The sequence below is a fragment of the Apteryx rowi genome, unplaced genomic scaffold, assembly GCF_003343035.1.
Source record: "Apteryx rowi isolate R43461 unplaced genomic scaffold, aptRow1 scaffold_62, whole genome shotgun sequence".
Classification (NCBI taxonomy): Eukaryota; Metazoa; Chordata; class Aves; order Apterygiformes; family Apterygidae; genus Apteryx; species Apteryx rowi.
This window is the reverse complement of record NW_020450894.1, coordinates 873,149-885,499: the sequence shown is the minus strand read 5'-3', so window position 1 is coordinate 885,499 and position 12,351 is coordinate 873,149. Positions and strand designations below refer to the sequence as shown.

Here is a 12,351-nt window from a genome sequence, read left to right as displayed (position 1 = left end):
AAGGACAGTGTTTCCCATCTCTTCTTCAGCCAAAGTCCACATCTTGGGCCCAGCAGCTTTGGGAGGCATTGAGAAACTTGAAGCAGTTTTGTTCTTCCCAGAGGTCTCCCTGGCAGGGTGCGACTGTGCAGCCCTTGTGCTAGCTTGTTCTGGATAGCAGTCAGTGGCTCTGTACGTACTGTTGCTGTTGAGGAATGCGGTGCAAGACCTGAACTCTAAAAGCGGTTCCCTTACAACAACAGACATTAGGCAAATTGGCTGGTAGACCAAAAAAAAAAAAAGATTCCTGAAAGACAGCCGAGGTATAGATGTGCTGTTGGGAATATAACTTGGCCTTGCCTGCACGATATATCACTATTTGATGTGCATGCTAGATAACGTTTCAGGAATGCAGAGACCACAGCATTGCAACCCTTCCTGACCTTCCGAAATAATGGGCCACAGGCCTAGTGAGCGCCGCCTTTATGGCAGAGAAAAGTTAGAACTATTGGGCTCCCAGGCAGGCTTTCCTTTCTCTGTTTAAACATGAAGCTGCGTCCTCATCCGTTGCATTATTCCCAGTATGTAGAAACGGTTGAGATGCATAAGGAAAAGCACACTGTTGCATCACTAGGATATAAACTTGAATAACAATTAGGAAGACTAATTAGGCTGAAACTCATGTCCTTTTAATTATGCAATTAAGATGTCTAATTAGAAAATTAAGATATATAATTATGTGGGGAGGGAGGAAAAAAAAACTTTATGAAATTTCACTCCAGTTTCCGAAAATCATATTTATGAAAACACCTCTGTTTATGCACACTTCAGTCTTCCTGGCTGACGCGCAAACGCTTACGGCCTCGAGGTGGAAATGTTTTCTGCTGCGTGCTGCGCAATATATGCGTGAGTGAAGAGGGGAGAGATGGAAGGGAAGAGCAAAGTGGTGCTTGTATCAGCTCTGACACAGGCTTCCTGGGAGGCTCATGTCCGGCCCTGCATGGGAAGGCTCCTTCTCACAGGAGTTTTGCCCTTTGCACGCAGGAAGGAGGTCCCAACTCATTTCTCAAGGGTGCCACGTGCTTACAAGGAGGCAACAAATTGGCTGCTGTCAATCTGTGTCGTTTTGTTTAAAAGTGCTGGGCCAGTGCTCGAGGGCTCGGGAGCTGACCACTGAAGTTGGGGATTTACGACTCTATTTGGGAGAGTTGCTGCCCAGGATGAAGTGGCTGTGCTTGGAGAGAGGTGATGAAATATTGTCGTTGGTCTGTTGTATGGACCATCTGTCTCTCGCAGGGCTACTCTGGAGAAGCGTGGTGATTTTCTGTATGGGCTTTTTTCATTTAATTGGCGTCGATTCGCTGGTGTCTTTTTAATTAAAAAAAAAAAAAAAAAAATCAAAGCAACCCCAAAACTTTAAACACACTGTGACAACCTGCAGTCCTGTTACAACCGGCTCCTTGAACCTATCAGTTCTCCTGTGATAAGAGATGGTAAGAGAATTGTTCAGCAGACCAGAACAGTATGGATTAAAAAATGATTGTTAGCAGATAGATGAGGTGTAAATGTGCTATTGGGCATATAATTTGGCCTTTCCTGTGCATTATTTTATTAAAAGACCAGCTAATGCACCAGGAATAATAATCGTATGGTCATTTAGGTTTTGCAGCTGGAAAACATCTGCCCCGGCGGAGGCAGATGGTGCAAGTGTGTGTAATGGCTATCTTATTCTTGTGCGATTATGTCAAAATTCAAACACTGGGAGTGCATACAAGTGATTTAGGAGAACACAGGTTATATGGTTGTTCTCATTATCTTGAAATCTGGTATTACAGCCCCACAAATTCACAGTTAAAAGGTATAAAGTTGTTAAGTTTTGAAAATGAAATTACTGTACTCAACCTTTCCCAAACTGGCTACTGTCTCTTTTGAAAATTACTGCTAGACTTTACTGAAATTGTACTTGTGGATATTCTATATCTTTTTTTGGATCAATAATCCTTCCTGCCTCTTAGTCCAGTACTCTACATGACTGAGTATATTTTCTTTCAGTAGAAACCTTGATTTCCATCGGAGATGCTGCTGGATAGCAATAACGGGCATTTTGTTAACCTTCAGGGGTCTAGGTTAGGTAGAAAGGTTGTAAGAGAGATTCACTTTCCCCATCTTTCTCTCTTCCACTTTGGGAGAGAATTCTTTCAGACTTGCATGTTTTGGGGGGCTGGATAGCTGACTTGCTTTTTTTCTTCAAATGAATATAGTTCCTGAAGGTAATAAACAGGTGACTGTATCCATCTTGGGTGATATCTACCTTGGCTCTAATACTTGTCCCCTTGTAAGATCTGGGTTCCTCAGTTGCAATGGCCTCAAATTATCATTTTCTATCTCGCATGTCCTGAACATCAGACTAGAGGAAAGAGTGGTGTGTTGGCAGCTCTCCACTGATCCTGTTGCAGTACTCATGATGCAAGTACACGTGATTTCTAGAAAGCGCTAACAGCAGAAAGTCTAACTCTGTAGCCAGCCCAATGATAGTATCAATGTTTTGGGGAGGCCATGCTTCCTCAAGCACATAGATGTTTATGCATTTCATATGAATCAGTCACTATAATGTTGGACACGCTTCCATCATTTTGTGTATTATCCCTGCTTTAGGAGCAAAATGCATCTCAGTGTTCATTTTGGATCTGGCATGGGTATACGTACATAAATAGAGGCAAATAAGAGATAATCCTCATGCCTTTCCACCTATTTGGCAGGAATGATTTCCATTATTTTAGCAAAATACTTTGTTTCCCCACTCAGTCTTCTAAAATAGTGCATCTCCCAGCTCTCAAAAATGAGGTTAAAAAAAATCATTTTTCCTTTGAGTGTTCTAGTTTAGGTTTCTAGTTTCAGATATTACTAGGTATATGTTAGTTAGATGTAGAAGGAATGATGCACTTTCTGTTGATAGAGAAATTTGAGGTGATTTCAATGGTATGTTGAATTCTGTGATGCAGAACTATTGACTCTTGAATTTTATCTGCTATAGAAATTGCTTGCACTTAATGTAGGCCATATAGTACTCTTTCTTGCAGTACCAGTTAGTACTGGCCTGGTGGAACACAGCTAGTTCTGTCACATATATCTATTACAACTTATGCTAATTATCTGTTGGTTTTGATTGTTTCTCCTTGTTTTTTGCATGGTGGTTTGTGGAGGGAAGCTCATTTTTTCGGATAGCTTACATCAGCTTTGCTGGCCTACAGGAATATATTTGGTATGTTAACTTTCTTTTAACAGTCATGTTTAATATACAAGGGGACTGTGTAGCTCTGAGAGGCCATTTGAATGTCCTCAGAGAATTATTGAGTTGTTTATTGATCTACTTCATTACTCCTGTTCCTCTGGTTCCTTTTGATGTCTTGTCACTTTGTTCAAAATACAATACTAGGGCTTTAAATTAATAGTTGTGCAGGAAGCCCGATGTGTGTAAATATTAGGGTATGTTTCTCCTCTGAGTGAGAATGTGCTGGGTTTTTCCTTGTCCCCTATATATTGCTGCCATCAGAATTTTATCTTTTTTCATGCCCTTTTCCTTCCACAAAGACTCCTTTCTATCTTCCTCTTAACAAAACTGAAGTGTCTGAGGTTTTATCTTTTAGGTTTTGTAACACTGATCTCTTATTTTGCTATTGGAAGCTCACAGAGTCGTACTCTGCTTAAGGATAATGAAAGTAAATTAGAAAGCTTAGATTTATTTTCACCCTTTTCCTTTCATCTTTGCCATGTGTCTTTTACACCTGTTAAATTAATAGATTAAAGCTGCCAGCTGATAGATTGCTCATTCAGCCCTTACTGTGGTGTCCACCAGTCCAGGATGTATTGCAAACTCTAGAGCCCTGCTTACAAAAATACAGCCTTTTAGGTATTTCACCATAAAATACATTTCAGAGAGATTGTATTTGTCCCAAAGCATGAGTCAGAAGTACAGGTTATTTGGGGTTAAGGATTCATTTGGAGGGGGGGAGGGGAAAAAACCCAAACATGCAAGCAAGTATGAAGATAAGAGGAGTGGATATACTCAGACCGAAGAATGTATCTATTCAAATATCCTTTCTCTGACGGTGGCATCAGGTGCTCACAGAAAGAGCAGAAAAATGAGGCAAACATACAACAATATTTTTTTCCCCTAATACCTCCTCTGAGTTCCCGGGAGCCTGCAGCTTAGTGACTTCCTAAAACAAAGGTTACATTTTTGTACTTAATATTCTTGGTGGGTTTTCCTGTCATTAACTTTTTAAACTTCTGGTATACACAACATCTTGTGGCAAGGAGCTCCAAAGTTAGAATAATGATTATGTGAAAAAGTGCTTCATTTTCCATCACACCACCTGCCTATTTACTAGTGTATTTTTTAGAAATAATAGTTACTACTCTTAATTTATCTTCTTTATGCCATGCAGGATCTTAAATATATCAGTCCTATCCCTCTGCAGTCACTTCTTTCTCTAGATTTTAAGATTTTTAAGATTATAGTCTGTTTGCTTGTTTGTACATTCCTTGTACAGAAGTTGTTCCATATCTTTGGTCATCTTGACCACCACCCCAGTATCTCTTCTATTTCTGGATCCTTTGAGATGCGGCATCAGAACTGCATATGGTATTTAAGAAGAAAAATGCAACTGCATGTTTTTGAGCAATAATCAAAACTCTGTATAGCTTTGGACTTTTTTTCCCCCTTTCCCCTTTCCTTTTCCCAGTAAATACTCTTCAGCCTAGGAAAAGGCCAGCAGTTTTTTTGCATTTGACTTGTCTCTTCTATTTGCTAGGCATTGGCTGGGTTTCAACCCTCAGCAAACACAGACAGACACAGCGTTTTATATCTGGAAGGTCTGGAGGTCTGATAAAGATTAATTTTTGTGATAAATTAACACAGAAGTGTGATAAGTAGCAGAGTAAGAAAAAACTCTTCCTGCTAGTAATAAGGAAGACTCAAAACTGTTTCATTTAGTTATACAGCTTCACCAGATGAATGTGCCGTGACTGTGCACAAGACAGTCCTGCCCGTGATCACTTTTCTAGCTTCTAGCCCACCTTTCCCTCCCAGCAACAAAACCTGGAGTCTGGTTTCCCAGTACACTTAGCACACAGCTCTGGAAGTCACTGGCAAAGCGAGTGCCAGGGTTGTGCTGAATCACATAAATTAGCCTATTCTAGTTATCGGTTGCTTCTGACTGAAAAGGCAAAGGTTTGTGCCATGAAGTTGTCAGATTCATGCACTGCTGATGTTCGCTGCTATGTGCAGGACTGAATTGCTGCTTCCTTTTCAAAAAAAGAAGTTGAGGATGACCTGAAACACTGCAGAGGTGCAAAAAAGAAGGGGGGTGAGGGGACTCCAAACTCTTAGAATATGTTTAAGACTGCAAAACATAAGCTGTAATGTTAGTAATGGCCAAAGTCAAGATCGCCTGTGAAATGTAAGATCTACCTTCTTTTGCATGTGCAGCACAAGTCTTTAAGCACTTGCATACTGTTTTCTTTTCTGCAAAACTGCAGATATTTCAACAATAGCAGAAATATTGTGGATCACAGAGTAGAGCTATATGAGTATACTGGTGAGATTTCTTTTTTTTCCTGCTGGCCCTGCCCTTTAGTTGTCATATTTCAGCATGTAGCTTGACAACGCTGCCTCTGTTTCCCATCTCATTGTAAACCATGTTTCCATGCCTTTTGAAAACCTACTTCAAATATAACTGAATAAAAAGCATCAGAGAAAACTGTGTGATAAGAGGAAAAAGAAGAGCAAATCCTCAGTTGTATGGAGCTGCCATGAACGTTCAGAAGCTGACAGAGATGAGCTACTAATCTAAGGACAAATCGTTTTCAGAGTCTAGATGTGGTTCTGGTCTTGTGAAACTGGGTGGTGAGCTTTGAGCTCTGCACTCTTTAGTTTTGTTGTCCTTTTAAAATATTTGGCCATCATCATCATTTACTTTGAGTGAGATAGTGTTCTCTTATATTCATGTTTCCATTTGCAGTACATGAAGATCAGGAGTCTACAGAGTGTCCAGTCCACAGTGAAATTTGTAGTTAACTGTAGCTCAATATGGTGTTTTGCAATCTGTCCTGTTTTTTGCAGTAAAAACATGAAGAATAAAATGCTGCAAAATTGACTGTTCTTCACTGAGAGAACAGTCATCTTTTCCACTGTTTACATACAGAAGATGGGGACTTTGCTATGACACAAAGACACTTTAGGCAGATTTCAAACAGCAGCAAAAACCCTCCCTCTCTTTGGTGGAAGAAAATGTATAGTGTAGGCTGTTTGTTGTTTTTAACTTAAAACATTTTTTTTCCCAAGAGTATTAGCTGTTTCAATAAAAATCTCCTATTTTTTAAAGCAGTTAAATAACCAAAAAGTCAATAATATATATATAAAATGTATAATGTTGACTTAGGCACCTTTTTTCTACAGTACCTTGTCATACTAAAATAGTGCTTTTGCATATACTAAAGACACGTTTTTTTATTCAGACTCTGTATTCCTGAAGGTTTGTATTGTCACACAGAACATTGTTGCTATTTAAAAATAATCAAATCTATATCTTCTGACTGTAATTTTTGTCGAATACCTTCCCAAAAGAAGACCCATTAATAGGTGCTGTGTTGCAGGAAATTTTCTCAGGAAACCAAAGTACCCAAAGGTGCTAACTAGATACTTAAGTCCCATTCTGTTTTGCTGGTCATGTGAGATTTAGTTCATGCTATTTCATATATTTCATTTGCCAGCATCCCCTTTTTTCCCCTGCTAGAAGAAAGGACCATTTTCTGTTACCAACTGTTCTTTTCTCTTCCCGCATCCTCCCTGCCCCCCACCCCACCCCACCCCTGGACTCATGCGCTGTTTGTCTGCTAGGATAAGCCACAATATTCCTGCTTGCACCATGGAGGGTATTTTAAATGAGGCACATATAGGTTATTGGACCTGGAGGAGGAGAGCGCCCAAGTCATAGCAATGGACGAGCCTACTCTTCGGAGCCAGCAGGGCTGTAAGCTGGGATTAAGGGGAGTCAGCTCATCGGGATCTGAGCGAACTGATTCTGGCTGTGACCAAATGATCATGTAATTCAGGGCAATAGGAGTAACTCAAGAGACTGAAGCAGCTGGTATCGTGCCCCCTACATTTACACTCCATGCAGTTCAGGCTTTTTATTGGGAGCTAGATTTCATTTAATCCTGGGACCAAACGGGTCAAAGCTGTGGTTCAAAGCGAAGCTGTTTTATAGTTCAGTGCTGTTGGGAGGGACCACTCGATAGTTCACAACTGTGTTGCCCTGGTAAGAGCTGGGGGGTTAGAGCAGAGCTTCAAGTTTAATTTCCTCTCAGAGGGAGAGTGGTTTGCAGGTACCAAAACGCCCCGAGAACGGAACCGTCATTCAAAAAGTGGGGACACCTGGGGGAGCGCTTTAAAACTATGCTCTTCCCCTGAGCCCAAGTGCTGATATAGACGTAGCCTTCATTAATCTTAATGGCCTTTTGCTCTGGTCCTTACAGTGATAGTATTCAGTAGTATTGTGTCTCTGGCTGAACACAACTGTTGCTGTTCGCTCTTGCCCTTTCAGGTTTCACTAGCTTAAGGCCACTAACTTAAGTCAATTCTTCATGTGAAGAAAGAAAAACAAAAAAAACAAAAAAGGTTTTGGGGTTGTTTTGTAACTTTTTTCAATATTTTCCCTGTCAATGTGCCTCAGTTTCATCTGAAATAAAGGATGCATGAAGCTTTTCAGCCTGGGTTTTGTTTCTCTGTATTTTTATCTTTGTTTAATTTGCTGACTGGCAGCTGGAAAATCACTTAATCAGCATATCTGTCCCCAAATACTAGGCTTGACTTGAAAGTACTGACAGTGTCTTGGCTCATGCACAACTGAGACTAGTTTGAATTCTTGTTCTGTGATCTGTATAGGTAGTGGTGACGGAAGAAGAAGAAAATAGAGTTGGAAGATCTGTATTGTTCCTTTCCCAGCTGTGCCACAATAGTCAAAACCCAAAATGTATCTGTTGATCTCACTGTAACTTCACGTAACTTTAGAGAGTCACTTTTGCTTTACATGACTCTCTGTGGGTGTCTCTATTTCCGCTGCCCAAGTTTGCAGGCCTGTATTTGAGTCTCTTCATTCTGCTGCCTCCTCTGAAGCACTGGTGCATTATACTTATTTCTGTGACCAAGGAGCTGCTGAGAGCAATGTCACCATGTTGGCTGTTTTGTCTGTCCTGTTCAGAGAGCTTCTTTTCCCACCCTAAATCCACAGAGTCCAGCTGAACCAATTACTCTGAGAAATCATGTCATGGCAAGGCCCAGAATTAACTTACTGCCTTATTTTTTCTTTTTTGCAGGTACTCCACCTCTGCATTCTCCGGACTAGCCAAAGTAGGGATCAGACATCCTCCACCTCTTCCTTTCATTGGAAATCTGCTCTTTTTTCAAGAGGTAAGAAACATTTTTGTTTGTACCTATTCAAAATGATGGGATGAATGGATAGGAGGTGGGAGGAATTGAAGAGCATCCTACACTTCAGTGGTACCATCTCAAGAAGTAGCTGCCTGTGGAAAGAACACTCACCTTTTTGAGTGAATTGGTAGAAAGAGTTTTGTACCAGAAGCGCTAATTTTGGGAGGAAATGAACTTGAGGGAAAGAAAATGTGTAAGCTTCTGCAGTTAATTACTTGAGCTTTTCCAGGAAAGTTCATGCCCTTGTTGAAACAAACTTAGTTATGTAAATAGAGCTGATTATGTTAACTAGCCCCAACTGGTTTGTGCTGAGTGGTTTTGGCTCATAGTACCTTTTTGTTTGTGTTTTTGCTGATTATACACATTTATTATATAAGCCTGTAAAGTTGCTTGCTCCTACCCAGTAACTGGAATTAGATACCACTGAACATTATTGATCTGTGCCACAAGTGTTACTGTCTGAGACTGGGGGGAGGGAGAAAGGGGAAGTATTGGGGATCCTGCATGAGATTTTTCCCTTAATCTTCTCCCCCTCTCCCTGTCATTAAGTCCATTAATGCTTTTCTTTTCTTGTTAATTACTCGGTTTCAATAATGTTTCTGTGGGTCCAAGCTCTGTTAATAATGAGGACCTGCCAGTTTTCTGGTTGGAATCGTAAAGTAAAATAAAAATTCCCTCTTTCAAGTGCATGGTCATCAATATCCATCCTGAGATTTGAATTATTGATGAGAATATAGTGCCTCTTACCTTTGTCTTCGTGGTGATTGTTCTGTCAATATCTGACTCATTATTTGATAAAACCCATTTAAATACCATTTTTACATGTGCATCTGACTTCGTTCAGAGGACAGCGTAAAAAGTAGACTTGATTCGCCCTTGATCCATTTGAGCTGGAAATGGAGGATAACTTTAACACCCCCCCACACACACACCCCCACCCCCACACACAGTGCTGGTTATGTGGCGTACAGACCTGTTTGCCCTCACTGTTCTGGTTTAAATTCAGCTGGATGCCATGAAGTCACTCATTCTGTGGCTCTTTGACAAAATTCCATTATAATTAGTCACCTGCTAACACTTGCTGTATGAAAAGCTGCCTGGAGACTAAGTTATTCTGATATGTTGTAGACTTACCCTGTACTACTATGTGAGGGGAAAGTTTCTGCAAGCCATTTTCTGTGATCTATTAGTCAAATTTTGTTACGAAAGTTGTGTTCATCAAAGAAAATCAGTTAAACTAAATTCACTTAAAGTAGGCTAACAAAGAAAAGATAGACTTATATTTTACTTAAATATGTATGCAACCATATCTTTTCATTGAATTGGCTTTTCAAAGAGCTTTTCTTTTAAATAGGCCAGATCCTCCTTTGCCTACCCAGTATTGCCAATGTGTTATGCATGGAAAATGCATGAGCCAGGCTCTCACTAAATCATCAGACTAGTGGTTTGCAACCTATGAACAGTTTATTTCAGAGGAGTTCATGAATGGTGGCTGAGAAGAATAAAGTCATCTGTGTTGTACAGCAATCTGCATACATGTAATTTGTACAGTTCTAGGGTTGCATTTGGTCTATAAATCAACACAGGTTGAAAACTCCTGCACTAGAATAAGACTGAGAAGAGGAAGCGAAGACAAAACACTTCAACATGCCTTCCAGTTCAAGGAGTGTCCTTAACTCATGTTTCTAAGCCTTCCTCCTAGAGTATGAATTCTAGAAAAGTAGGGGAAAAATGGAGGAGGAGGGGAGTTTCTCTGACATAATCAGATAAGTCTAGGACCTGGGGATTTAAGCGAAAACATCAAATATCAAAAGCTCTGGATTAAATTGTAGGAGTGAACAGTATTTTCAGCTCTTAATGGCATAAATTCAAGGATTTGGTTGCCTTCTCCCTTACTTACATGGGAGTAAATCAGTTCTAGTGAAATTAACGAAGGTTCCAATTTTACTCCACCCTATATATGTATAAATGGAATAACAGGCCTTATCTTCCTTTTTGCCTTTATTGTTATTATTCTGTAAGTGTGCCTGAAAGTAAATGAACAATGCAAGCAGGAGTGCTGGGGCATGTGTGTGGTTTTTTTTTAATAAACTTCAAATGTCTTTTTAAATGAGAAAATTCATGCTTTCTCCATGAGATTTTTTTTTTTTTGAAAGAGAAGTTATTTATATTCATAAAGTAAATGTGGTGACTGAGAAATCCCTGAAACAAATTGCTGTAATACAGCCTTTTGGAGGAAGAGGCAGTGAAAGTTATGGGGGGTAAGAGAAATGAAAGGCAAAAGGAAAGCCCTATCTCTGTCACAGAGAAGTAGACTTTAAGGGCTGACTTGGGGAAAACAAAGTTGTTTTACTGTAAGTTGCCCTTTCTCTCTCAAGAACAATAAAGACAGATAATCGCACCCTGAATCTAAAACATATCCATGTTAATCGGCTTATCTTCAAAATGAGAAGATACCAAGTTATTGCAGTTCTGCAGCTGGGAAATTATCTGAGTCCAAGATATTAGATTAAAAATTCTGCCTTTGCATGAGAACAATTTGTGGTGGGTACATCTGTAAGAGTAAACATGATTATGCTGTTTAAAAAAAAAAAAAAAAGAAAGAAAAAGCAGCATGTTCAATTTTCCCAGAGTGGATTTGCAACAGGCAGACCACTCTTTTGCTAGAAACTCCTGACTCTTCCCCCACCGCTCCACATACTGCATTTTTCCTAGAAATCTGTGGAAAAATGTTGGGTTTGTCTGCGATAGCAGCGTAACAGGATACATGAGGGTATACACAGCGTGGCCTTTCACACGTGCAGCCACTGTGGGCTTCAGAGCTGCCGGCTGTTGAAAAAACTAAGCAAAACTCTCCTGTTAATTCATGGACTAATGGCTTGATTATGTGGCCAATGCACCAAAAGCAGAGAACGCATGTGCACCTCACACTGCCCTTCCTCCTGGGGAGCCCCGGTGAACGCTTGACCTGCTGCAGTGGCTGTGCTCTGCTCGCTCCCCATCTCCTGTCCCTTCCCTAAAAAGGCAGTGACGGATGGGGGGGATAGGCAGTATGTGCAGTTGCACCCTGTGTGCAGTTGGGTAATATGTTTTTGGGCCCTTCTGTCGGCATGGACATGCGTTGCTTTCCTCCCATTGCTCCTAGCAAGCTCCAGTGATGCTCTTGACTGGCTGCGTGCTTGTGTTGCTGCCTTGCATTTTAATGCAAGACATCACTCTCTTTAGCCCCTCTCAGCCGGGACAGGATAGTCTTTGTTTATTCTGTTTAGTCGTGTCTGGCCTACTTGTAGTTCCTGGGCTACCCCAAAGCGGCCCATTGCTGCTGAAAGGCAGTGGGGGCTGTATGGGCGCTTTGTCCTGCTTTCAGTTTGGGATCTGGCTGGGCTGCATTGTTTTACGGCTGATGGTGGGGGGAAGCGCAGGGAGGAAGCCGAGAGCAAACATGATCTTTTTCCACTACACATCTGCCAAAAGCATCCTTTGACTTGGAGGTAAAGAAAAATAAAACGCAGAGTCCTGGCAGTAACGAAATTAACCCCATGTCTGATTTTTTTTTCAGCCTAGAAAGCAGCAGGTTGGTACACAGAGAGAGAGAGGCTGCAGTCCTTAGTGTTATGGAATTTAATGATGCAGCATGGAAACCCAAACAAGGTTGGAGAGAGGCAAACAGTGAGGGGGGCAAAGGGGAAGGGAAGAAGAGGAGCTCACAAATAGGCTGTGGACCTGGATTTAATTACAAGAATAACATGGCTTGCACTGACAGTGAAAGCCTGCATATGGTTTTGTGTTGCTTTGCACAGATAAACAAGAGATGACTGGGTTAGGGTGTGTGTGTGCTTTGCCACTTGATAGCTCCCTGTGTGGAAGCAGAAAGGACA

General features: G+C 40.9%; 1 protein-coding gene across 3 annotated transcripts in view; it reads left to right on the top strand.

Moving 5' to 3' along the window:
• TBXAS1 (thromboxane A synthase 1) overlaps positions 1 to 12,351 on the top strand; it is a 234,144-nt gene that overhangs the window by 45,485 nt on the left and 176,308 nt on the right. For all 3 annotated transcript variants that reach the window (XM_026083866.1, XM_026083864.1, XM_026083865.1), the window contains exon 2: positions 8,359 to 8,452. In XM_026083866.1, coding sequence (XP_025939651.1) covers positions 8,359 to 8,452 — 94 coding nt within the window. The remainder of the gene's footprint in view (positions 1 to 8,358; positions 8,453 to 12,351) is intronic.